At 26.5% G+C, this 26,691-nt stretch overlaps 1 protein-coding gene across 1 annotated transcript; it reads right to left on the bottom strand.

Annotated features, from left to right (window-relative positions):
* Positions 1-472: 472 nt before the first annotated feature.
* Positions 473-25,545, bottom strand: LOC100205356 (uncharacterized). The gene is made up of 10 exons (XM_065814646.1): positions 25,248-25,545; positions 16,043-16,449; positions 12,133-12,203; positions 11,993-12,055; positions 7,020-7,147; positions 6,836-6,929; positions 3,768-3,917; positions 3,493-3,674; positions 1,435-1,600; positions 473-1,332 (listed from the first exon to the last, which is right to left on the bottom strand). Exons 1-10 carry the CDS (start codon positions 25,352-25,354, stop codon positions 1,138-1,140), a joined length of 1,563 nt encoding a protein of 520 aa, XP_065670718.1. The 5' UTR covers positions 25,355-25,545; the 3' UTR covers positions 473-1,137.
* Positions 25,546-26,691: the final 1,146 nt, after the last annotated feature.

Below are 26,691 nucleotides of genomic sequence, written 5' to 3'. Positions count from 1 at the left end.
AGGTTTAAGTACTGCACCATGTCCGCAGTGACTTGAACGAATTCTATAGAATTCATTAGGATCCTTTGCAATGTGATTATTGTTCTATAGGATGTTGCAATCCTATAATTCTTTTCTACAAGATTCCTGTAAAACTCGGAATTCTTAAAAAATCTTAGACTAATTCTATTAGAATCTTATGATTTTATATAATCCTATAGGATCTTGTAGAACTATAAGATTTACTTTGATATATTAGCTATGCTTCCAATGAAAATGCTTGGCAATTTAGCATTTTATGCAGGAATAGAAGTTCATTTTATGTAGAATTTTTTAAGAGGAAAAAGTTGAACTTTCAGAGCTCACAAAAGCAAAACTCTGAAGATAAGGTTTAATATTAATTTTGTAAATCCGTATTTAATTGTCCACAGCCACAAAAACCTGAGTAACTTTAATTGTTAAATTACTTTTAACTCTTAAATTATCAAATTCACACGACTGAAAATATATATTTAATTAGAAACCACTTCAATAATTATTCAAAAATAAAAATAAAAACCTCAATTTTCCACTATATTGTTTAGAAACACTTATAAAAGCTGTTCTTCATAAGAAACAAGTTTATGGATTTTTAGGTCTTTTCTCGTTTTAATAACGAGAATTAATATTTAAAAGTTAAATAAACTATGACGTTTTTTAACTAGACATTAAAAAACAATTTTTGTAGTTATATACAAAAACCCGCGAATCGTGATACTTTATAAGAATAAATTAGAATGCGATAATTTGATTTTTTGTTTGTTTTGTTTTGAAAATTATCAAAACTTTTTAGCCAAATGAACCAAAGTTATGACTGAAACCAAACCACCTGATCGATAATTAAAATACAGATGATATACAGTATTAGAAGTCAAACTTGCTTTAAAATACGCTTACTAGGAAACAAGTTAAGATAACATTTTAACTTTTGTTAAATAAACGATGGCAAATACAAGTTCAGCATTTATTTATTATGAATTAATTGATCCAGCTTGTTGCTACACAACCTTTACCGATTAGTATAATATGGCTTTACATTATTAGCAATGCTGCTCTGCGTTGTAAAAAAGGGTAATAATTTAACGGTGATAACAAGATTATGAAGTTCGCTCACAAACCTCACACAGAAAAATATTGCGTGTCAATATCGCGCTTAACAGTTGAATGTGGAGATAATTTTACAAACTCAAGAAGATTAAGAAACACGCCACGATCATAAGGATTATAGAAATTTCCAGATGCATCTTTCAAATATAGATATCTTGCTTTGTTGATGCGCTCATTTGTTGTTATGTTAACGGCAGCTTGGTATATCTAAATAATAGTTTGACTATTAAATATAGAAATTCCGATTAAAGTAATAAAGGTAAGTCAATAAGAATATTCAACAAGTATAGATAATGGAAAACTGCTTACAGTAACACCCATCATAGACAAAATAAATGGTGCAAATACACCGTAGATAATGAGAAACAGAAGTCTGATAATAGTCCAACCAAAAGCAATAACTATTTGCGAGGCCATATAAATAGCTAGCCACATATTAAAAGATGTAGTCATAAGGAAAAGCAAAAATTGAACTCTGAAAAAAAAGAAACAAAAATGTATCGTTAAACAAAATAAATCGCTAAAAAAAAAATCTCAAAAGGCGTGAGCGCAATTGTGAATTTTAAATCCTATGAGTAAACATGAAAACATATAAGAAATTAGAGTTAAATGAAACGTCATATAAGAAAATAGAGTTAAAACTAGTGATGTAAATTTTCCGGTAAAATTTGATTCAAAATTTACCAGTAAAATTTACCGGTACAATTTGGAGAGGGTAAATTTTCCTTAGAAAAAATTTTTTTTTTCAAAGAAAAATAAAATTAAGTAAAAAAAAATTTCAAAATTTACCAGGCGGTAAATTTTCAAAATTTTCTGGTAAATTTACCAGAAAATTTTCCGGTAAACTTTACCTTTGCAACACTAGTTAAAACGTCATCTTTTTTTTTCTCTTTTATTTAACCATAAAATATGAAAAATTTACAATAACATATTATAAACTTGCATAAATAAAGTTAGGCGTCACTCGTATAGTTAAAAACTAGCCAATGGAGTGACACCTTAAAACAAATACAACAGAAAGAATTAAAAAAAGAAAAAGAAAAAAAAAGAAGGCAATAAACAAAGAAATTAACACAAAAACATATAAACGAGAGAAAAAAAAAAAATAATAACAAAAATAATAATATGAATAAATAAACATTACAAATAATTACTTGATAGTTTACTTGATAAACTTTAATAAATATTACAACTAATAACAAAAACTATGGTAAAAATAATTATTGGAAAATTTATAACTATGACAGAAATTATAAAAATAAACATAACAATTGCAAAAAATATAACAATATCCATAAAACTATTACTACAATGGAATCACTATCATTATAAATAATATTAATAAGGCTTTTAAAACAAAGATAAATTAATAATAATAATAGTAATAAAGTTAAAAAAAAATACAGTATAAAATAAAAATAATAACAGTTTTATTAATAAAGTAACATAAAAAAGCAATAATAATTAAAGTTAAAATTAATATTTATTAGATATATACTATAGAATAAAATAAATATACTATATAATATATATATATATATATATATATATATATATATATATATATATATATATATATATATATATATATATATATATATATATATATATATATATATATATATATATATACATATATATATATATATATATTAGATAATAAAAATTTCTTAATTTGGTTTCAATTGAGAAGAAGAATGTTGCTAATAAAAGGGTATTTAGTTAAAATCTTTTTTTTTATAAATGGTATTAATTAGTTCCAGCGAGAAATACATTGATGTTTTATAGAGAGCCATATTTAATAGTGATGAAAAAAGAAGTGTGCAAATTAACACTTTCAGTATTTCGAGTGTAAATTTGTGTGTATCACTTGTTTTAATAAAAAAACTATTAAACGAATTTGGTAGTTTATTTTGAAGAAAATCAAACATTAAGAGACAATTATAAAGCTTCACAAGATAAAATTTTAGAATTTTAATTCAGAAAACTTATTTTGGATATTAGATCGTAAAGAAGATAATGTCATAATTTCTTATGGAAGTGCGTTGTAAACTGTTTATACAATTTAATAGAAAGCTACCTTTTAGACCCCAAACAGTGCAATAATAGCTTTGGGAGAACAAGGAATATTAAATTGATATTAGAATATGTTGGGGAACATAGTGTCTAATAATGTCAACATATTATGGCACGTGAAATTTTTATTAAATTGAATTAGTTGGTTGTACCATGAGTTTTTTTTTTCACTCTTGTTTTTATGTTGTTATGTTAGTTTATGCTTACTGCTATTAAAACTCATCCATTTGAAAAATTATAATAACTTATTTTAAAAAAAAAGTACAAATAAAAAAAATAAGTAAAATTTACCTATTATTTGGTCCAATGCAATTGTTGACAAAGTTACAATGATGATCCATTTCATAAACACAACGGTCACATAATCTACAATGTTTTGCTCTTAAAGGGCGAACTAAACGACATGTATGGCATAATCTTGCCAGCGGATTCGAAGAAGCGTTTTCTACTTCCCATTCTTTGTGAAGAGAAACCTAATAAATTTTTGAAATAAAAAAAAATCACCACATCTAATTTTATTTATGAGTAAATAAATGTAAAATAATTTTCTATTTAAAAGTCTTTACTTTTTTCAAAGCCAAATCGTATTCATCGGAATGCTGAGGGAGAAAGCCAGGATCAACATTAGCTGTTCGTATGAAAAAATACCACATTGGTATGTTGCATATTAGAAAAACAATGTTCAAAATAGGAATATGTTCGGCTAAAAAATTTATCTAATAAAAAATTTTTAAGTTATTATAAACAACCCATTTTTATCTAAAAATAAAAAAAAAATAATTACTGAGTGAATAATAGTAAATAGGTTTATTAGGCATAAATAGAGGGCTAAGGTTTAAAAAAGAGCCCCACATAAGTCTTAGAACATGCATGTTTTGTCACATTTAAAGCAAATTTTGTTTATCTGGGAATATTGCCAACTAATTATATTACAAGTTTTTGTGTATTCTTAGACTAAATTAAAACTTATCAACAGAATTCAAATTTCATCAAAAAATAGTTTTGCGGTTTGAAGTAGTGGCCTATTAAATTTACATCTCCTAAATTGGGTAGAGGCTATTTAAATAGCTAAAGTTTTGCTTGGACAAATTTAAAAAATTAAAAACACCTTTAATAAACTCAAATTGCCTATATAACGCTTTCATACAAAAGCTATTTTCAATCTTTTCAGATGAAGCTGACTTTAAAAAGAGTGCATTCCATCTTTTACATTCCACCTTTTATATTCCACCTTTTACATTCCATCTTTTACAATTTGTTGACAAAAAATAACTTTTTTAAAAAGAGACAGCATTTTAGGGTGTTTAGGGCAAAGTTTAAAAATATTTTGAAAAAATGTCCCCTTACCTGGACTTAAACAAAATAAATTTGTCTATATTTACTAGAAATCATTGTCAAATTTTCAAGTATAGATTTCAAAGAATGACTATAAAAACTTTTATAAAAATTTAAATTTTTTACATTATGTTGAAGATATTTTCAGCCTAGAATATCTGTGGCCCTAAAAACCATTTGATAAAAATCATGATTTTAGAAATTCTGAGATTTACTAAAATATTGCTCAGACAATTTTATGTTCTTATAATTAAAATATTATAAATGGGATATGAATAAGGGTAACAAAAAGTTTTTGTTAGTTTTGACAAAGTAGCAGAGATTTCATTTAGGGATAGGAAAATTGTTTTTTACCGTTTCATTGTTTTTTACTTTACCCAATGCTTAAGACAACGTAACTCATAGCACCAATAAAACTGAAATAACGTAACTCATAGCAACTAATAAAACTAATAATCTTTGCATATTCAAAAGTATTATTTTAATTAAATAAAACTCAGTGGAAATAATTAAGTTTAATTATTATAACTTAATTAAAATTTTATAATGGTGCTAAGAATAAATTTTATCTTAAACATCGATATGAAGATTCATCTTTATGATGAATATCAATGCAAAATAAAATATAAATTTTCATATGCAATTCATTTATCAATGAAAGAACTGAAAAAAATATTAAACTTTTTTTCCTGTTTTTCAAAGAAAAGAATCGATTTATTTTACAAACTATTAATAGTTCCTGTACCTGCATTAGTTTTTTAGTATGAAAAAATTTGCACCATTAAACTTCCAAAAATGAATGTTTTATTAACACCCAAACCAGTTAAGAGGGAAAATTAAAAACTTGCTTGTGAGTTTAATGACCAGAAAAGGCAGAGTTTTTAGAGTAACAGAGTTTTCATTAAGCAACAACAGAAAGTTTTTATTAAGAAACATGGTAAGAGAAAGTTTTTTGAAAAGACAAGTGAGATGAGAACCAATAGGAGCTAGTGTAACAGAGTTTCCATCAAGAGATGGTAAAACTTTTAAAAATCAAAAAACGATTGGGATCAAAATTAAAGCATCAATCTCACTAAAATATCACTGACTACTAAACAAAATGTACACAATTATCATTTATCAACACCTGCCCAAAATAAATCTACAAATTTTGATTATCAAATGAAACAAAATTTGATTATCAAATAAAAATGAAACATCTAAAGATTCTTCAAATTAAAATATTTTCAAGTCATCAAAATCAGCAAATGAAGAAAGACTAAAGAGAAAAGAAGAGGATATAAAGAAAGACTTTATGTGTTTTATAAACAAAAACCTAAAACAAAATTTTTGTGTGTTTTATAAACAAAAACCTAAAACAAAAAAGTACAAAGACAAAGATTAGGCAAACACTTGAAAACAAACAAAAACATAAATTATCAGAACTTGAAGAATCTTAGATCTTATATAAAAAAAAAAGATACTTCTCTACGCATATAAGATAATATTTATACATGCGTAGCAGAAACATGTTTAAAAAAACGGTCAAATTACAAAAAAACAACCTAAAAATAGTCAGTATTATAAAGCAAAGGTCAGAGTAAGAAAGTCGAGAAACAAAGAGATCCACCAAGTTTAGAACCTGATCAAAAAGTTTTCAGAGATATTAAAATCAAAGTACTTTGTTCGAGATATCAAAAAACCTGATGTCCCTAAGTTAATGAAATGCATTATAATGGATAATGAAACTAAATGCTAACTCGAATTGACACTCCCAAAACCAATAAGTTTATAAAAAAAAAAAAAAAAAAAAAAAAAAAATTAAGGATAAGCATGAAATTTAAGATGCATACGAAAAGAAAAATTTCAGACAACATCAATTAATTCCGCTATATTTGGTGTGAAGCACAATAGTGTACCTTAATAGTACACTATTAATAGTACACTATTAATAGTACACTATTAATAGTACACTATTAATAGTACACTATTAATAGTACACTATTAATAGTACACTATTAATAGTACACTATTAATAGTACACTATTAATAGTACACTATTAATAGTACACTATTAATAGTACACTATTAAGGTACACTAAGGGTTTTTTTGTTTTTGAAAAAAAATCATGTTTTTTTTTATCACACTATGTATTTTAACTTTTATTTGTAATGCATACCGGTTAACTAACAATTTTTAATAAAGTAAACATGTAACTAAATTATTTAACTAAATTAAATATAATTTAAATATTTTTATGATACATTGAAGATAAACATATATATAAATATGAAAAATATATATATACATTCAACTTACATGATAAATGTATAATGGATAGCTAAAGGCTAACATCAATGATATAAAAAAGAACAAGTGGCGCCTCTGACCAATATGTTCACAGATTTTTTTGCTATAAAAAAAATAAAATAAAAAAGCAATAATTAAATTTTGTATTTAATTTCAATTTAGTTAGACTTTAGTTTGATATAAAATTACAAACCAAAAGCTGCAATATGTATTCATTTTCATCTGTTTTTCAAGATAAAAAATAATATCTTTATAGTTTCTTCCTTTTGCCAAGTCAAGTGGTGTTTTATTATTTGAATCACGTAACTCAAGCTCACAACCCTGTAACAAAATGGTAGTTAATAGAACCCTGTTATATGTTATTGTTACCTAATAATACTGTTACCAAATCATGGTCTGATCTACTACAGGTCTAACAATTGCATAAAAAAAACCCTGGAGGTTTTGGAGTTTTTTTACACCTAAATTTAATGTTTTAAAAACTAAATTTTAACACTTCCTTCTAATTAGAGTAATAAAATATGCATCATTCAAATTTTATTACTCAAGTCCACAGTGGAGAGCTGTGTCTTAACAAACCTGACATCCTTGGCATACCCTATATGTGAATGCTGTATTTTTACTATTTGATTTTGCTTGTATCATAAAATCAGGTAAAAAATAACTGGATTACTGATAAGATGAAATTCATATTTTTCATGATGACAACAAAAACATTGTAAAGTAAACACTGAACCTCTTGCTATCAACCTCTTGCTAACTTGGAGTTCAAAATTAATAGTTCCTGTACCTGCATTAGTTTTTTAGTATGAAAAAATTTGCACCATTAAACTTCCAAAAATGAATGTTTTATTAACACCCAAACCAGTTGAGAGGGAAAATTAAAAACTTGCTTGTGAGTTTAATGTGACAAAACATTAACTGTTCTTTTCAACATTTATAAAATATTCAGAAAGCTGGTGATACACTGCTCTTGTCAACATTTATAAAATATTTGGAAAGTTATCAGATCTTTGCATACTGATGTACTCTTATGAAAGCATGTGTATCTTCTGTTCGTTATAACAGATTGACATTTTCCCTTTAAAAAAATATAAATAAAAAATGCATAAACAAAAATAGCAGTAAACCTCAGCAAAGAATCAATTTTCAGCCATATGTATGTCTTCTTAGGGGAGTTCATAATTGTTCTATAGGGAAAAATATTCAGTAAACTATAGCGAGAACATACTCGTCAGGACGACCTAACATTTTGTTACTTTTAAAAGTGTTTATTAATCAAACTATAATTTGATCTATAAAGATTTTATTCTTTGTGATTATTTAAAAGAAATTAATTTAAAGTAGTATACACTTCGTTAAATAATGAGTACGCTATGGTGCATAATATAATTTTATTAAACTTAATAAAAAGAATCCAACATGTCAATTTAATATTTCGAAGTGTGACTGCACTGTTTCTTAAACATTGTTACTGCATTTTGAAGCACGTTTCTTCTCAATTTAAAATGAGTTTTAAAATTACATTTCTCATTTCCAAATGCTAATGTATCATAATTTAAACTTTATAGTCACATTTTGAACCATGTGAATGGGCAGTTGAATCATTAATAACATTGATTTTCTTTTGTTTTCCATTAGTAAAATAAGTTTTTATTATAACTTTGTAAACAAAATTAACATAATAAAAAACATTCTTAAGATGCACATGAAAAATCATTATTAGAAAGCAGTTAACGTTGTATATGAAAATTCTTTTTTTTTTAAAAAAAAAAAAGTATAATGAAAAATGTTTAAAAAATTAAAACCATGTTTTAAACATTAAGCTAAATTAAATTTCATTGAAGATGGAGAGAGAACAATAAAATATTTTACTTTGTTTAAAGTGTTTCTTTGCGGTTTTTGTTTTCAACTTTATTGCTTCATGTAACAAAACCTTTGGTAAGATTGAAAAAAAAAAAGAAACAGAACTACGACAAAAATGACGATTTTTGAAAATTGTATTAAATTTTATTTATAGTTATCTCTTTACCAATATCTCTTTGTAACTAAAGTTACCTAGCAATATTTTTTAACAGGTTATAACGTTTCATTTTTTTTATTAATTAATTTACTTTTAATTAAACCATTTCTTTTCAGACATATTTTGGTAGTTAGATGTTTAAATTTTTTTCTTCAGTATTTTCACTCAAGAAAAAACATTATTATACCGGACTATTATACCGGACTAAAAAACCTATTATACCAGACTACTGATTATCATAGCAGACAACTCAAATAAAAACTAAAAACTAATTCAGTCGCCTACAGGGCGACCAAGAAAAAACCAGAGGGTACACCCCTGCTATTTAAACTAAGAAAACCCCTGAGGGTACACCCCTGCTATTTAAATTAAAGAACATATAAATTTTTATTTTGAATAATGTTTGCAAAGTTGCATCTCAAAAAAATTCAAAATTCTTTTCGTATTTTCAAAACAATTCTTTTTTTTTTTGCATTTCAAAATAAATCTTTCAAAATCTTGCTAGGTTTCGAAACTATTATGATTATGATACTTTTGAATTTCACGGTTTTGAACTTATTCTTGATTATTATTTTTTGAAATTATTTCTTTTTGCAATTTTGAAACAGGTACTGACTAAAACCAGGAACCCAGTTATATAATTTTCTGGCTATTTTATTTCATTTTTTTAATAAAACAATACTGAACATTAGCATATTTTATTGATGGTTTTTTGTCCTCATGTACACATCAACACAACAAGTAAAGTTTTTATCTCGTGATTAAAATAAATTTTCAATTTTATGATGGATATTTAGCAATCAAATTTTAAAAATCTGTAGTTGCAAAGCAGATTAAAGAGATAAAGAAAGCATTGTTTATGCACTGCTGCATTCTTTCAACTTTGCATTAGATGATCCTATCCAATCTCTTAACTTTGCATTAGATGATCCTATTAAAAAAATATGAAACCTTATTAAAGAGATGAAAGATGCTCTTCAAACTCTGACAGAGGTCATATGGGAATTATAACAGTAATGCGTTCAATCCTTAAATAGACCACCATTTGGGCTAAATCTTTGAGTAATGTAATTAGAAATGAAATATGTCTAAACAAGTTTTTAAAATGAGCTGTTAATAATTAATTATTCATCCTCATGAACCACTTCTTACATATTAATTAGGTTCTGCTACAGGACATTCAATCCCAACATGGCTCACACAACCTCGCAAGGTGTTATTAAAGAGACATGTTCAAAATTGGAAGTGGTGTAGATGAGGTATTCCTAATGGAAGCAAACCCACAACACGCGCTTATTAAGCATGCCAGTGGTCGTAAATCTACTTTTTCTATTTGTCATATCGCACCACTAACTCAAGACTCACCTAAAGTTACCTTGGAAACACAGAATCTAAGTTCATTGGAGCAATCTACTAAACACCAGTTACAAGAACCAAATGAGACTGTGTCATCTTCCTATGACATCCAGTAAATCTCAACCTTCAACATCTAGTAAGTCTCAACCTTTGACATCATGTGGGTCTTTGCCTGTCACACCTAAAACTTAAAGATGTGGGGGGGGGGGATGTGTTGAAATAAAACATCATTACTATTGTTGTTGTATTAATATTTCTTCTTATTGTTTTAGTTTATAAAAAGTTAAAAAGTAATAAATTAATTATTGTAACTACTTGTTTTTTCAAGTTAGACATTTTAGCTAAGAAATAAATCATTCATTAAGTTTTCAATTTTTATTTATTTTTTCTTTCATAACAAACATAGAAAGGTCATTAATTCATTCAACAATTAATAAAACTTACTTCTCAAATGTCTGTTGTTATCAAGCTTTTTACTCAGAAGCGCAAATCTTTAAAATCTAACTGTTCATTTAAATGTTACTACAATTTTAATATTATTTAAGATCAGAAATTTTAGTAGGAAAGTTAAGTCTTAGAAGGATTATGTTATGATAAACACACGTGGAGAAGAAATATATTATTTAAAAAATCATATCAATTAAGAAATATATTAAGGGATTTTTATTAAAGCAATTAAAAATAGAAAACGCTACAGTGTTACACAAAGAAAACTCTAAACAAGTCATAATATGTCTAGGGAAGTTATTAAAAGCAATGCTTTTATAACCAGTTAATCATTTACCCTTTCGTAACAGGATGCAAAAAATCAAAAACAAAATTTTTTCAACCTGAAGTCAGTTTAGTACGGCACTCTTGTGCTGACCTAAATTTCTTTGAATTTAGCAGACTGGTTTCCTGAAAACATGCTTTTCCAAACATTTTTGTAAAAAAACCAGCATTCCAAACAAATGACTGTTATTACTATTGAAAATGAAACCTAAAAACTTTTACAACAAACATAACAAGTATTTACCCCTTAAAATATAAAAAGAATTTAAAAAAGTCTTATATTGGAGTATGGTAAATACAAAAAGACAATCAAGGGTATAATTTATAAACTACTGATAGTATATGTCAATGGGTATTAAGTTTTATAGGATAAAAAATGTGCTTTGTCAAACAGCACTGAATAACTCACTAATGTTAACTTATTTAATGTCATTACAAAAAAAATTTTGTCCAAAATTCTTTACAATATTAAAAGCATTTGACTTTTTTGCTTACTTAAATACATTAACTTGTTTTAGTATTAGGTTGACATTTATTGACTTTTTTCTATTTTTTATTCATTTACTGGTGTTTGTATTTACTTGTTTATCCTTCAATTAAATGTTTCCTGTTTTTTTTGTAATGAAAAACTCATAAAAAAAACTTTTGTTTTTAATAACCCAATGTTTATAACTGTTGATTTCAAAAGATTATTATTTATATCAAAAAAATATTTATATCAAAGATTTATGGTAGTTGAAATTTGTATAAATTGTATTTAATTTAAACAAGTAAGATTTGAATTCTTTGTTTTTATTTAACTTTAATTTGCGAAAATTGATTATAAATTCTTTAATTTGGTTGTGCTATAGACCTGTAAATCAAAATCTCATGCAACAATAAAATCAGAGGTACAGCAATTCACAATAAAGTCACAACAAATTTATAAAGATTTTAAATTGACTTAATAATAACTTCTGAAGAAATATTTAAAACTAAATGCTTGCAGACACTGTTAAATATTAAAATGAAATAACCTGTTTATTTATAAGCTTCACCATTTCAAGGTTTCCACTTAAACATGCTAGATGCATAGGGGTCTAAAAAAATAGACATAGACTTGCAATTCAAAGAAGTAACAGTTTTAGAACTCTATAAGTGTATACAAAATAACTACCTGTCCAACATCATCTTTTTGTCTTGGATTGAAACCACTATAAATTAACAACTGACCTATTTCACTATGACCTAACAAAATGAAAACATTTATCACATTGTTCAGGTACCTTTGTAACTATAAAAAATATTTTCAATGATATTTGTTTGTTTTATGTTTGATTTTTAAAGATGTTTACAATTTTTTGTGAAGATATTTAAAAAAAAGCAACATAATCAAATGTAAAATATATAAATATATACAATATAAACACAAATATACAAGATATATACAACATAAACACAAATATACAAGATATATACAACATAAAGAAATGTTTCTTTATGTCCCTTTTTTTTTGTAGAAAAAAGGAAATTATTAAAAGGTTTTTTTTTCTCCTTTCATCCTAATATATCTGAAGTTTTGAAATTTTTAACTCAACATAAATCTATGTATGGATGCAACAATGATAACATGTGTATACACAAAACTTATGTGTTTTTGCACTCACATCAAAATAATGTGTATGCAGTAAAGGCATGCAACGTTAAAATGTGTGTAATCAATACTTACTAGTAAATTGATAAAACTAGTTAATTAATTTACTAGAAAAACAATGTTAGTAATATTTAGCAAATTCTTTTAAAATAACTTTTTATTATTGCTCAAAAAAGCTTTTTATGTAAAAAAAAAAAAATCTTGAATTTGCAATTTCCAAAAGTGTTTTATTTTTAACTTTACCAATTTTTCATTTCTAAATAATTGCAAAGATACATTTTTTGAATCAGATTACAGGAATAGAATTCAGAGGGGAAATTGTTCATGTTTCCAGACAAGCTTAGTATGCAATAAAAACAAAATAAAACTCTATCATTCAGACTATAGCTGTTAACTAAGTTAACAAATAAGGAATTTTCATAAGTTTTCCATATGAGTCCCTACAGTTATAATGTTTTTAAAAAAAATGCAAAATTTCAACAGTACAGCTACCAACTGCCTCATCTTTTCATTTAAAAGATTTTGTATATATATATATATATCATTATAAAAATGATTTTCCTTATACAAAATAATAATTACCCAAAATCTTGTATAACTTATCAATGTAATTAAAAATCAATATAAAATGAAATTATATATGAACAAATAATTATCTGTGAAAAGTTAAAATTATAACAAAACAAAAAAAAAAGGAATTTACAAAAGTGTTTAAAAAATTAATAAATAGATTAAGAAAAGTTTAAAATAGAAAGTTTTCATTTGGAGAAATTTTTTTCCGGATTACTTTTATGAGCTGTAAAAATAAATTTGATTTGATTTAACTGAAGGTGACAAGTTTAAATCAAAACCAGTGGCGGATTTAGGTTTAGCATCATAGGAGAGGGGGTGGGCAGGGGAATGAGTATGGGGCAAAAGCGGTTGGGGTGGCACATTAAGCCCTAGAAACCTTTTTTTTTTTCGAGGATCACATTTGTGATAAGTATATTTTATCGATGCTTTTATGTGCCTTTTATCATAACTATTAAGACTACTAAGACACTAAACAATCTAAAGTTTGAGTTTGCTAAGTTTATTATGCTTAATAATTATTGTTAAAGAAAGAAACACAATATTATTGCAATGATTTGGTTGTTTAAAAATATATTTACACCATACATATAACTGAAAGCAAGCATTAAGAAAGAAATTTACTTTCACGCTAGTTTATGCAAACTTTTTTCTGCAAGATTTCATTTGAAGCAGGTACAGAACATTCATTGGATGTCGGACTTATGACGCCTATAAGGTGTTGCATAGATGTCTTACGGACATCTGTGCCTGCTTGGTTTATTTATAATTCATAGTCAATGCTTTCAGCAAACTCATATTTGATTAAAATTAATGTCCATCCAAAAAGAAATTTTTTAACATTGTTGGTCACAGATAATTTTTGATAATATTTAGTCTAACAAAACATAAGAAGATGAAAAAAGGAAGAGTCAAATTGATTTTGTAAAGTATAAAAAAGTTTGGAAAACATGATGTCATCTATTTCTCTATTAAGATATATATCTTTAATTTTTAGTTTAGTTCAACATTTTTTGACGTTCAACATTTTGAACATATCTAACAAATCTAAATATAACAAATCTAAATTGCTCCACAATCTTGAAATCAGTTAATAATTTTTTGCTTTTCCCCAATAAAAAAAAAATTGTTTACCCTCTGAAAGTCATTGTAGTTTTAGGAGCACCTGTCACTGTACAGTCACAGTAGGTTTGATACATCAAACTATGTTAAAAATGCATTGACACACACACACACACACACACACACATGCTCTGTGCTGAATCTGCCACTGGTTGAAACATGTATTTTGTATTTATAAAATTATTTTAAAATCAAAAATTTATTTATTTTTTTATAAAAAGATTAGATAAACATTTTTTGAATAATTTATTATTGCTACATTCATTAAAAATTTTGAGCAATCTTTTTTGTAGAATACACTAACACAATTTACAAACACACACATTTTAAAAAAATTTAGTGCAAAATATGTTATTACTTCAATAAATAAGATAAATTAAGCCTTCCTGATAGACCTTACTACAGGAGAAATTGCAAGTTGAAGAAACAAATTTAATTTATTATGTGAGTGTGTTTTAATTTTAAAAGAAACTTTAACTACTATTTACTATGGAATCAAAAACTTGTTAAATGCAAATTAAAAGGAAAACTAACTAAATATTTCAGTATATTAATAAATAAGAAAAAACATTTAGCTAGTTTTTAATAAACTACTACTAATCATTATTGCTTTTATTGTGCAATTACTATTTTTCTTTTCTTTTCTTGTGCAATAACTTTATGTACAAGTTGTGCAATTACTGTATGTACAAGTGTTTCAAGCTTTTTTTTTAGTATAAATTTTTAATAAGATAATTAAAAATTGCAAACACCATTTTTTTTACTTAAATGTTTACTTACTGAAAAATCTGAGAAAAAAAATTCTTAATAAATAGTGCATGATACAATATTTTATTCAAAGGTGTTATTTTTATTGAAAAAAGGCTATTCAATCTAATTAAATTCACTTTTCATAGTATATCTATTACTACAGGTTTAGATGGGCATTAACATAATCTGCAAACATTTTATTTTTTAAATGCTGATTTTATTAAAAAAAGATTTTCACAAAAATGATAATAAAGAGAATATTAGTAGATTACAGTACATAATGATAATATTACAGTACAGTACATAATGATAATATTACAGTACAGTACATAATGATAATATTACAGTACAGTACATAATGATAATATTACAGTACAGTACATAATGATAATATTACAGTACAGTACATAATGATAATATTACAGTACAGTACATAATGATAACATTACAGTACAGTACATAATGATAATATTACAGTACAGTACATAATGATAATATTAGAATATTTTCCTAATATATCATGTTATACTCATTTTGTTTTCTTTAAAAAATAAATCTTTCAACATTATTGTTTGTTCTATTTTTATCATACTTTTTAATTTTTTATTTATAAGTATTTATGATTTTTAAATTTCAATAATTTTACCCATTTTACTAATAAGCTCTGATTTTTACTGGTAAACCCTTAGATTTGGTAAACCTTTCTTTTATTGTTTTACTGGTAGAACTAATATTCAACATAATATTGATGTATATTATGTGTAGCATGCATTATCAAATGTTTATGTTTAGCATTCAATACTAGTCTGCATATGTGTAGACCTCAACATTAATGTGTGTATGGTTAAAATGCAGTAAAATGAGTGACATTCAATACTAATGTGTGTTTGAGTGATATATAATAATAATTTATCTTTTATTAAAAAAAAAAATTAAACTACACTTATGACTTTAAGTACCTTTAAATGATAATTAAAATGATTTTAAGTACCTTTAAATGATGCCCAATGTAATGCTGAATCTCCATCAACATCGGTAAAATCTTTTCTTGCTCCCTTACCTATTAAATAACTAACTAGCATAGTTTTTCCATATTGAGTTGCAATGATTAAAGGTGTGCATCCTCTTTTATCTGTTGTATTTATTGATACACCATTAAGAAGTAGTAAGTCTACAGTTAAAATTTGACCATTTACACAAGCCCAATGAATTGGTTTTGAGCCCAACTCATTCAAACTAGCTTTATCTAATGGAGCATTACACTGTATGAAGAATCTTACTATATTATTATGACCGCCTAAGCATGCCCAATGCAACGCAGTATGCCCTCTTTCATCATGTTCGAGAAGATATTCTGTGCCTTTTTCTTCTATAATTTTCTGACATCGAGCTAAATCTCTAAAAACATAAAAACAGTTATTAGAAGTTTATATAGAGCATGCATTTGTTATCTTCTCAATTGCAATCCCAAGATGTTTAAAATTAAAGTTTAGTTTTGTACTTTATAACTTTAAGATTGCATTAAAAAACAATTACATAAAAAAATAAAATAAGATGCACAAATATGTTAAAGTGCATAAATAAAAAACGAATGTAACATTGATATGAAAAAAATTTGATTATTTAATTGTTTTAATGACATTTCTTTTAGTACTTGATAATTTATTTAATATATAAAACAAAAAGTACAGCTAAGTACTAATTTTTAATTTTTTTAAATTACTACTAAAAACCCATACAAACCAAGATCATCTAGGAGTGGAAAATACAGAGAAATAATAGCTCCAATTTGGAGAGATATAAAGAAAAATGTGAAGCGTGAATCAAAAGGAACAGGATTACCAACTATAATTCTTCCTAGTGACCCTAATGCACTAATTGAAATGCTTGAATTATGTATAGCTGCATGGAAAGCAGGTAAATCTGTTGCAATTTGTGATGAATTATTACGACAAAGTATTATAAACCGTGAACAGTATAAAGCAATACAAAATAATTTCTCTACATAAAAAAATATATAGTACAGAAAAAATGCTAATTGTTTATAATAAGGGATATGTGAAGAAATATGTTGTTGGAGGAAGTGGTATATTAGACAATATTTATTTAAACGAGCCGCAGCGTCAAAAGTAACAAGAGTATCATCAGCTATGTTGAATAGGTTGGCTGTTACTGATTTTAAAAAAACAGCATTAACTGCTGCTAAATCAGCAGGAAAAGAACTTTCATTATCAGCAATAGAAGTTGCTAGAAATGCTGCAGTTGAAAAAGGAAAACAATAAATTGATAAAGCATCTTCAAAAGTAGTTTTACCACCAAATACTAATCCAAATGTTAATAACAAAAAAAGTATAGAAATAATTTCAAATTTAATAAATAATGGAGCATCATCTTGGGCAAATGTTAAATGCATCTGGCTAATGTCTTGTAGAAGGTCTCCTAGTCAAAGACTTAATGGGTAAACAGATTCTATCTGTTGACCAGCCTCGCACCCCTTCTTCATCTATTAGGATGGCACAGAAGTATTTTTAATACATTGCTTCCAGTTTAGGATGTTGAAAGCTAGATCTTCTTAACTCAATGCATGGGTTTTGCTTGTGCGTCTGTTTTTATGACTAGGCAATTCATTCTATTATCTCCTAATCAGGGTACAGCTCTAAAACTCAGTTTTATGGTTCTGAGGCCGGCTGGTAGTCAGGTTTCCTGAACTCTGTGGTAGCTCTCAGAGAGGCTGATTCCATCAACAGCTGAAAAATATCAAAGTATTAACAGTGCCATGTTGCGCATGGATGGTGTTCCTGTTTGTACTTTTGGTGTGCATTGCGGAGGCTGCATTTGGAGCCCTTTGTTACGGCTTAGAGTTTATTAATAGTAATGAGGCAATTGCTTGGGCTAATAAACAGTGTTCTGAGTACTATCTATGCTTTGAGTCAAGTTCTTCAATCAAATTTAAATATGAATAAAGTACCAAAAACTATAAAACACAAAAAACCATCATCATCACCAAGTTCTCTAAACCTATCATTCACTAATATTCGTGGTCTTTGGAACTTTCTTTTTGCTCTTTGTGAGACTAATTTGAGTTCAGCTGTCTCATCTTGCAATCTTAGTTTTGATGGTTATCTTCCTTTAATTCATAAAGACTCTAATAGTCACATACTTGGCCTGGGCATTTACATTTGTAAGAATTCACCCATTTGTCATGAAAATAGGTTTAAATCATCAGACTATTCTTTCATGTGCTTTCGTTTAGCATCACTTCACTCTATCACCTTTCTCTTTGTTCTATACCGCTCTCCTTCATCTCAAGACTGCACTCTTTTTGATGTTTTTCTGATCATATTGACCAAGCCCTCTCTCTTTATCCATTAGCTTATATTTTTGTTGTCTTTAATGCTTATCACACTGAATGGCTTGGCTCTAGTGTCAGTGATCCTGCAGGCATCAAAGCCCACAACTTTTGCCTTTTTCAATCCCTAACTCAACTAGTCAACTTTTTAACTCGCTTTCCATACAACTCGAACCATTTACCTTCTCTACTCGACTTATGTCTTGTTTCTGCTCCTAGTCAGTGCTCAGTTTCTCCACATTCACCCTTAGGTGCTTCTGATCACAGTGTGATCTCTCTAAAACTAATATCTCATTCTTCTTCATCACCTGAATCCCCCTATTATCGTACCTCTTACAACTATCTTAAAGCTAACTGGGATTCTTTCCATGATTTTCTTTGTGATGGCCCTTGGGTTGAAAACTTTCATCTTTCTGTCGACAAATGTGCTTCTTACATAACTTCGTGGATTCAGGCTGGCATGGAATCTTTTGCTCCCTCTCAACAATTCCCGGTCAAGCCTAACTCTCCTCCATGGTTTTCCTCACATTGTGCTGCTGCGATTGCCAATCGAAACCATTACTTCCATATCTATCAGCAAAACAATTCTCTAGAGAATAGACGCCTGTTTATTACTGCTGGTAACCATTGTAAAAAGGTTTTGTCTACAAAATACTTAAGGTCATTAAATCTTGTATCTCATCTCAAAAATTAGGCTCTCATGACTTCTGGAGAATCTTTAATAGTATTAATAATAAGGGCAAATCTTTAATTCCACATCTCTTGTAAGGTTCAGACTTTGTCACCTCACCTAAAGACAAAGCTGAATTGTTTGCTAAGAACTTTTCATCAATATCATCTCTTGATTCCACTAGTTGCCTTCTACCTGATATTGTCAACAAACAGGTTGATCCATTGCTTGACATTCGTATTACTCCAGCTTGTGTCTAAAGTGATTTTCTGCTTAGATTCTTCTAAAGCTTGTGGCCCGGACAACATACCAACAAACTTTTTTCAGGAATCGTTATCGCAATAATTTAGATCTTCCTATATTTAAACGGTAATGTACTCGATGAGTCATCTACACTTCATCTTCTAGGATTAACTCTTACTTCCGATCTTTCTTGGAAACCATATATCAAATCTATTGCAAAATTAACATCTGCTAAGGTTGCATCTCTTTATCGAGCTCAACACTTTTTTACTCTGGATTCTATTCTCCATTTCTATAAATCTCAAATCCCGCCTTGTATGGAATACTGTTGCCATATCTGGGGTGGATCTTCTAATGATGCCTTTTCTCTTTAAGACAAGGTGCAAAAACGCATTGTAAACATAGTTGGACCTGCTCTTGCAGCCAAACTCCAACCATTATCACATCGTTGTAATGTTGCTTCTCTTTCTCTTTTCTACAAATATTATAATGGGCACTGCTCTAAAGAGTTAGCGTCTCTTGTGCCAGCTACTAAAATTCATTCTCGTGTTACTCGTCATTCAATTAGGTCTCATCCTTTTATCTGTGACTGTTCCTAAGTGACCCAAAAACTCTTATTCGTTTAGTTTTTTTCCTTGAACATCAGTGCTTTGGAATTCGCTTCCTTCATCTTGCTTTCCTGATTCATATAATTTGCAATCCATTAAGTCATCTGTCAACCATTATCTTGCTCTAAAATCTTCATCTTTTCTCTTCCAGTAACTTCCAACTTTAATTAGTAGTTGCTTGCAGCCTTGTTGGAAGCAAAGATGCTTAAAAAATTTTTTTTTAGTGATAATACAGTCTAATTTTAACACTGTTGTCCTTGTTTAAAAGCGGTAGGAAGTGCCTTATCTCCTAATTTGCTTGGGCATAATTAATCTTGGAAATTCTCTTATTTTTCTTTTATGGTAGCTAGAATTATATGCGATTGTTTTGGGTGCATCCAATTAAATATACCGTGGCTATCCTTGCAGTGAAAGAAAAATAAGAGAAATCCTTGAGATTAATTATGCCCAAATGAATTACACTTCCCACTGCTTTTGAACAAGGACAACAGTGTTAAAATTGTGCAAATAGCTGAAGAACTTTTTTAAAAAATCATTGAAATCTCAAAATAGCTTTTACTTTACATCAGTTCATCTTTATAATGTCTTCTTAATGGTTTTTTACTTGTATTTTTGTAATATTTTTATAGTGCTTTATTTTATGCCTTACGACGGTCTGAGTAAATCAGGTTTTAGGTCAACTAAAAACTGGTTAATATATATTAAATATACATTATTATTAATTATATATTGTTAGATTTTTAAAAACAAACTTTATAAAATCTATACTTATTCGATAATGATGTTTTAAAAGAAAAATTTAAGTGTTAAAATACATCGCTTAGTTCAGAGGTGTTTCATCGCACAAACATTTTATTAAAATTTTGTGAACAGAATTCTAAAGATAATTTATTAAATAATTAAATGTTACTGTTAACATATTTGATAGTTTCTAAATTTCAAAAGCTAAATATTTTTTACTAATAATATTGAATATAAACTAAGTTGATAAATTTATTTTGTGACATATTGCTTAATCCTATATTAATATTATTAAATATAACTGTGTATTTTTAAACATCATATATCTGTGTTGATTTTGTTGAGTAGTCACAAGCTCTACCAATACTACCCAACTAAGTACATCAAATGATCATAAAAGTATATCAAATGATCATATAAGTTGTATGTATTTTATATAGTTTAATAATTGTAATGGGGTTGAAAATTTCACTAAAAGTAAAATATTGAAACTTATTCAGTCAAAGATTCCTTTGTTAAACCAACTGCCAATGCAACCACAAGTTGTATTAAGACAATTTTATGCCTCAAATAATTTGAGGCATAAAATTTGATTTAACAAAGGAATCTTTGACTGAATAAGTTTCAATATTTTACTTTTAGTGAAATTTTAAACCCCATTACAATTAGATGCTAACATTAGCCTTAAAAAATGTTATAAAATGTTAAAGCACACTAGTAAAAATATATAATTAAAAAGATAATACTTTTAATATAATTAAAAAGATATTTTTAATAAAAATTTTTTGTATACCTTTAATAAAAAGATATAAAAAATATTGATTAGATTCCATAAAACCTGAGGTATTAAAGAGATTTAATAAGTTGTTTTATTCCAGAAACAAGTGAGAATTAAAATGTGTGATTTCAATTTAGTTGAGAGCCAACAGTTTAATCTCAGTCATCATTTTACCAAAATCATTGAAAATTTCAGTAAAAAAAATCTTGTTTAGTCTTAACATCTATTTGCTTAACAGTCATTAAAAATTGGGTTTTTTTTAAAAAAAAATTACCTAGTGTACCCAAGCATTTTCAAATAATGATATTTCTTTATTTTTGACAAAGTTTAAACTATAACTGGCTACATTGGGGATTATTCTCCTTTGATCATAAAGTTTAATTTATTGAGATTACTTTTTGATTCAAGTGATGCTTTTATTGTATCAAGTGATGCTTTAATTGTATCAAGTGATGCTTTTATTGTATCAAGTGATGCTTTTATTGTATCAAGTGATGCTTTAATTGTATCAAGTGATGCTTTTATTGTATCAAGTGATGCTTTTATTGTATCAGGTGATGCTTTAATTGTATCAAGTGATGCTTTTATTGTATCAAGTGATGCTTTTATTGTATCAAGTGATGCTTTAATTGTATCAAGTGATGCTTTTATTGTATCAAGTGATGCTTTTATTGTATCAGGTGATGCTTTTATTGTATCAAGTGATGCAATAAAAGCAATTCTAATAATTTTAATTCTAATAAAATTTAATGCTCATAAAATTAATTTATTTCTACAATTTATAATTAATTCAATTCTAATAAAATTTAAAAAAATTTGGACATTTAGATGAAGAAGGCAATTATATTTTACTAATATCAACAATAATAAAAAATATTTAGTATCATTGATATAAGGGGCAAAAATTGTTTGATATTAAAATTAAATATAAAATTCTTTCTAACTTTTGAAAAATTTGGTAATTTTAACAGTTATATCAGAGAATAAAACAATGACTTAAAGTTAAAAAAAGATTTTATGAAAAAAACAATTAAATACATTTGTGTTGAATAAAATATAATAAAATATGAGCAAAAAAAATAATGCTAACTCAGTAAATTTTATTCAAAAATAATAAAGATTTTTAATTAGGAGGAACCGTTAGTATAAAAAAAAAATGTTGATCAAAATAGTATATACAAAAATAGTATATAACACCTGTACCATAAGATTTGAGACTGGCTTTAAACTTAAATTAATAAAAACTTTAAAAAACATAAATTTTTTTTTTGTATGTAAAACTATTTTTATATTGATACCTAAAACAACTACTGAGGTGTCATAAAACCTGCGATGTTACATATGTAATAGATATGTAATGTTGGTGTATCAGAAGTGTAACTAAAATTTCAAATCTACTTTATTGGAGTTAAACTTAATAATTTAATTCCAATAAAGTAGATTTGAAACTTTCGCAAAATGTGTATTTAAAAAAATTGTATGCTATTAAAGTACTTGTATGCTATTAAAGTAAGTTATAATATTGTACATGAAACTTTTGCTTGATTAAATATATTATAAAAGAGGATAAATTATTTTGTTTAACTCTTTTTTTTCATCAAAGGAAAAGTATTTAAATATTTTATTGCAAATGTGAACTTAAAATTTATTTTCACAACTGTATTATAATACAATCAAAATTATAATAGTATATTATAAACCACTAAATCATATTTACATCAAAGGTAAAACTTGTTTTTCACTAAATCATTAACATCAAATTAGTATGTGAAACCCATAGAATCAAATTAATATTATCAAATATGTGAATACATAAAATTAATATGTGAAACCTATATCTTAACATAGGTATCCCATTATTGAACAAACTATATATAGCCACTTTAATTAATGTTATTGTATATATTTCTATTACAATACCCGCTACAAACTAATGTATACCATATCTTAATTTACTATTTTTTTCAAATTTACACATGTTTTTCGGGGTTAGCAATTTTGAGACAACTTGTTATAGGCTAAGGGGGGATTTATTTCTTAGACGCAACACTTTTTTTCAAATCTAGAAAATCTTATCTATTGATTAAAAAGGTGCTTAGCCTAAAACATAAAAAACCCCAATTGATAAGTTTTTAAAGTGGCATAAATTTTATTAATATTGACTTTTTATAAATTTACTTAAATTTTAGTTGATTAAGTAGACTCCAGTGCATCTACGGCTTTATGAGTCAATTATATAGCTAATGTATCATCAATGAAAAAATAATAATATAACTATTAAATAAATATAATAATATAATAATAATAATTAAACAACAAAAATAGTTAATATGTGTTAGAATTAAATATTATGTTTATATAACCAACACTGTGACACTAACTTATTGGTAAAGATATTATTTAAATTATATATTTATCAAAGGTTATTTGACCATTTAGGCATTGTTAATTTATACAACTATATATCAAACTAAAGGAGTGCAAAAAAGAATATATCTACACTCAACTTCCCCCATATTTATTTAAGTTAGTTGATATACTGGAAATATAACTATACTAAGTTAGTAACTATACTGGGATTAGAGCCATATCAGTCCATTTATATATATATTGATTATTATTCTTCAGCATACTTAGATATATATCACAATATACTTAAAACAGCTATAAAAATTTAAATATTATTGTATTTAAAACCAAAAAAAAATTTAGGGGAGGTGTTGCACAATTTTAGGGGAGGGGGTGAGTAAAACTTCACAACTTATTACTAGAGGGTTGGGGAAATGTTTCAAACCAGTCAAAAACTGTATGCCATAATTTATGGACCCATTTATTTTATCAAATCAAAAATATAAAATAATGCAATAATCTTAAAAATATTATAAGGTTTATACAAAATGCTAAATAGCTGCTGTTTCTGCAATTTACATTAAAGCATCAAATTTCAAATAGCAGCTGTTTCATGTCTAAAGTACTTCTGTAAATTTATCTTTGTAACATTTCTAATTTGTAGTGAAGTAAAATTTAGCAGCACTCTAACACAAATGATATTTGTAATGGAAAGCTAAAAAATTTTAATTAAATGCTGTTTAATGTTGTTACAAGGATATATTAACAGAAGCATTTTAGACATAAAATAAATCATTATATAAACATTAAACACAACAACTCATAAAACTTGCCACACCCTTCCTGTAAGAAGGCCTATGTTCCTAGACTTTAACTGCAACCAAATAAGTATTAGAAAAATCAAGTTAACTTCCAAAAGAAAACTTTCAAGTTTGTCTTATCGTTTAAAGATTGAATTATTTTCCAAGAAAGGGTTTGAATAAAATAAAGAAATAAATAACTCCTTATTTTAATTAAATAGGATTGTAATATTATTGGGAAAGCATGAATTAATGGAATTATTAATATACTTTTCTAAAATATTATAGTTTTATAAAACTAACTTTCATAAAAAGAAAAATAGAAAATTCTTATGACCTTACAACTTCCAATATTATCTTTGGAAGAAGTGCAATTAGCTAAAACCACAGAAAAATACGAGTTTACATGTTTTAAAACATTGTAAAACATATTTTAAAATAATGAAATTAGATTTTTGTTTGTGTTTTTTTTTCTCAAAAAAATACTTGATTATTTTTTCTCTCAGTGTTTCATATACATAGCAGTATCACAAACATGATATTTATAGGCGCACATAAACGTACACGTACATATAGAGTTTAATACATATCATATTGCATAACTTATTTATACTATCATTAAATAGAGTTTTAAACGATAAAATAAAATAATCGTTACCCAAGCTGAGATGCTCTATATATATCTAATTCTTGTACTTTTATGGTCGGTTGCTGAAGTATTATTTTATTATTCGAGTCTTTTCGGTCATTTTCAGAGGAAGCCATTTTTAATAATTTTTACAAAATAACAGTTCCGGTAATCATTTTTGTTTACATTTTTCTAATCGAGGTTTTTAAGTTCTCTTTTAAGTCTTTTTTTTTTAAGGTTACTTATAAACTTTTGTGTAAAAGTTTATTAGTTTAAGATATTTGGTTTTAATATGGAGGCGCACGATGCGAAACGGTACCAAGTCTTAAAAAACAAAGTAATAGTTTTTACCAAAGCTAAATAGAGAAAAAAAAAAAATCTACAAAAATAAAAAATAAAAATGATCTTGGTATCTACATCAATTTCGGATAGATATAGTTTTTAACAAACTTTTAAATGATGATTCATTTAAAAGTTTGTTTTGAAACATGTTTCTGAGAAAATCGAAATTTAAATCCAAAAAGGTGACAAAACTTAGTTTAAGGTATTACTCTCCGAACTATTTTTCTTTCAAGTTGAAAAACGGTGAAACTTGAAAAAGAGGCTATTTTTTAGCTAGCTATTTTTTTCACCAACACTGGTTTTAAAGAGGAGGGGCACAATCGTCGATTTCTAAAAAAAGTTCTATATATCTAGAAATTTCTTCAAAGAAAAAACAAGGCCTTTTACAAAAAAAATTGGGGGGCACGTGCTCCCTGGTCTCTTCCTTCTCCCTCTTGCTCTTATAGAAGGTTTAAAAAGATAAGTGACTTCAGAAGTGAAAACATTTTTGGGGCCTTAAAGTTCCTTATAAAATTGATCCATTCTAAACACTTTGACTCTTACTCTAAATACATTGACCTTTATTAAACACTTAGAAAATTGAAGAAATTAGGACAGAGAAAATGTTTCATACATTTCTTCAACAATTTACGCGAAAATTGACTTCTGTAATAAAAAAAACTTTATGATAAACGTGAAGATTTAGCACATAGTATGTGATTACTTCAATCTCTTTTATAATATCTAACATCGGTTCGTGATGATTTTCTTGACATTCAAGAAAGTTCCTGAAATTTTTCAAGCATTATTCCTAAGTATTACAAGCATGAAAAGTACAAGAAAGAAAATGCGCAGGAGTCAGTGAGAATAGAGAGAATGAATTCGTTCTATGTGACAGTGACAAATATATATTATAGAAAAAGTGAAAAAGCGCTTAAAAGAAAGTTTTTCTGCCTAATATTTTAAAAAACACTGATATATTATTTGAAAAACAATTACTTTTTACCTCATAATGGTTCAATGAATTTTCACACTTAGAATAAAACATTAAAAATGATGCGCCATATTTTTTCTTTAATTTTCCAAGAAAAAATTTTCATATAGAATAGATTACTATATCATCATATAGAAGAGATGACATCATATTTAAATT

Source organism: Hydra vulgaris, chromosome 12, assembly GCF_038396675.1.
Source record: "Hydra vulgaris chromosome 12, alternate assembly HydraT2T_AEP".
NCBI classification, from domain to species: Eukaryota; Metazoa; Cnidaria; class Hydrozoa; order Anthoathecata; family Hydridae; genus Hydra; species Hydra vulgaris.
The sequence above is the reverse complement of the archived record's forward strand: the minus strand, read 5'-3'. Positions and strand labels throughout refer to the sequence as shown.

Coding starts and splice junctions, on each gene's coding strand:
- LOC100205356 (XM_065814646.1), bottom strand. CDS start 25,354: ATGGCTTCCTCTGAAAATGACCGAAAAGACTCGAATAATAAAATAATA. Junction 7,148..11,992: donor TGAAGCTTATAAATAAACAG/GTTATTTCATTT, acceptor ATTTTGTTACAG/GGTTGTGAGCTTGAGTTACG. Junction 1,601..3,492: donor TGCATTGGACCAAATAATAG/GTAAATTTTACT, acceptor CTTTTTTTTCAG/AGTTCAATTTTTGCTTTTCC.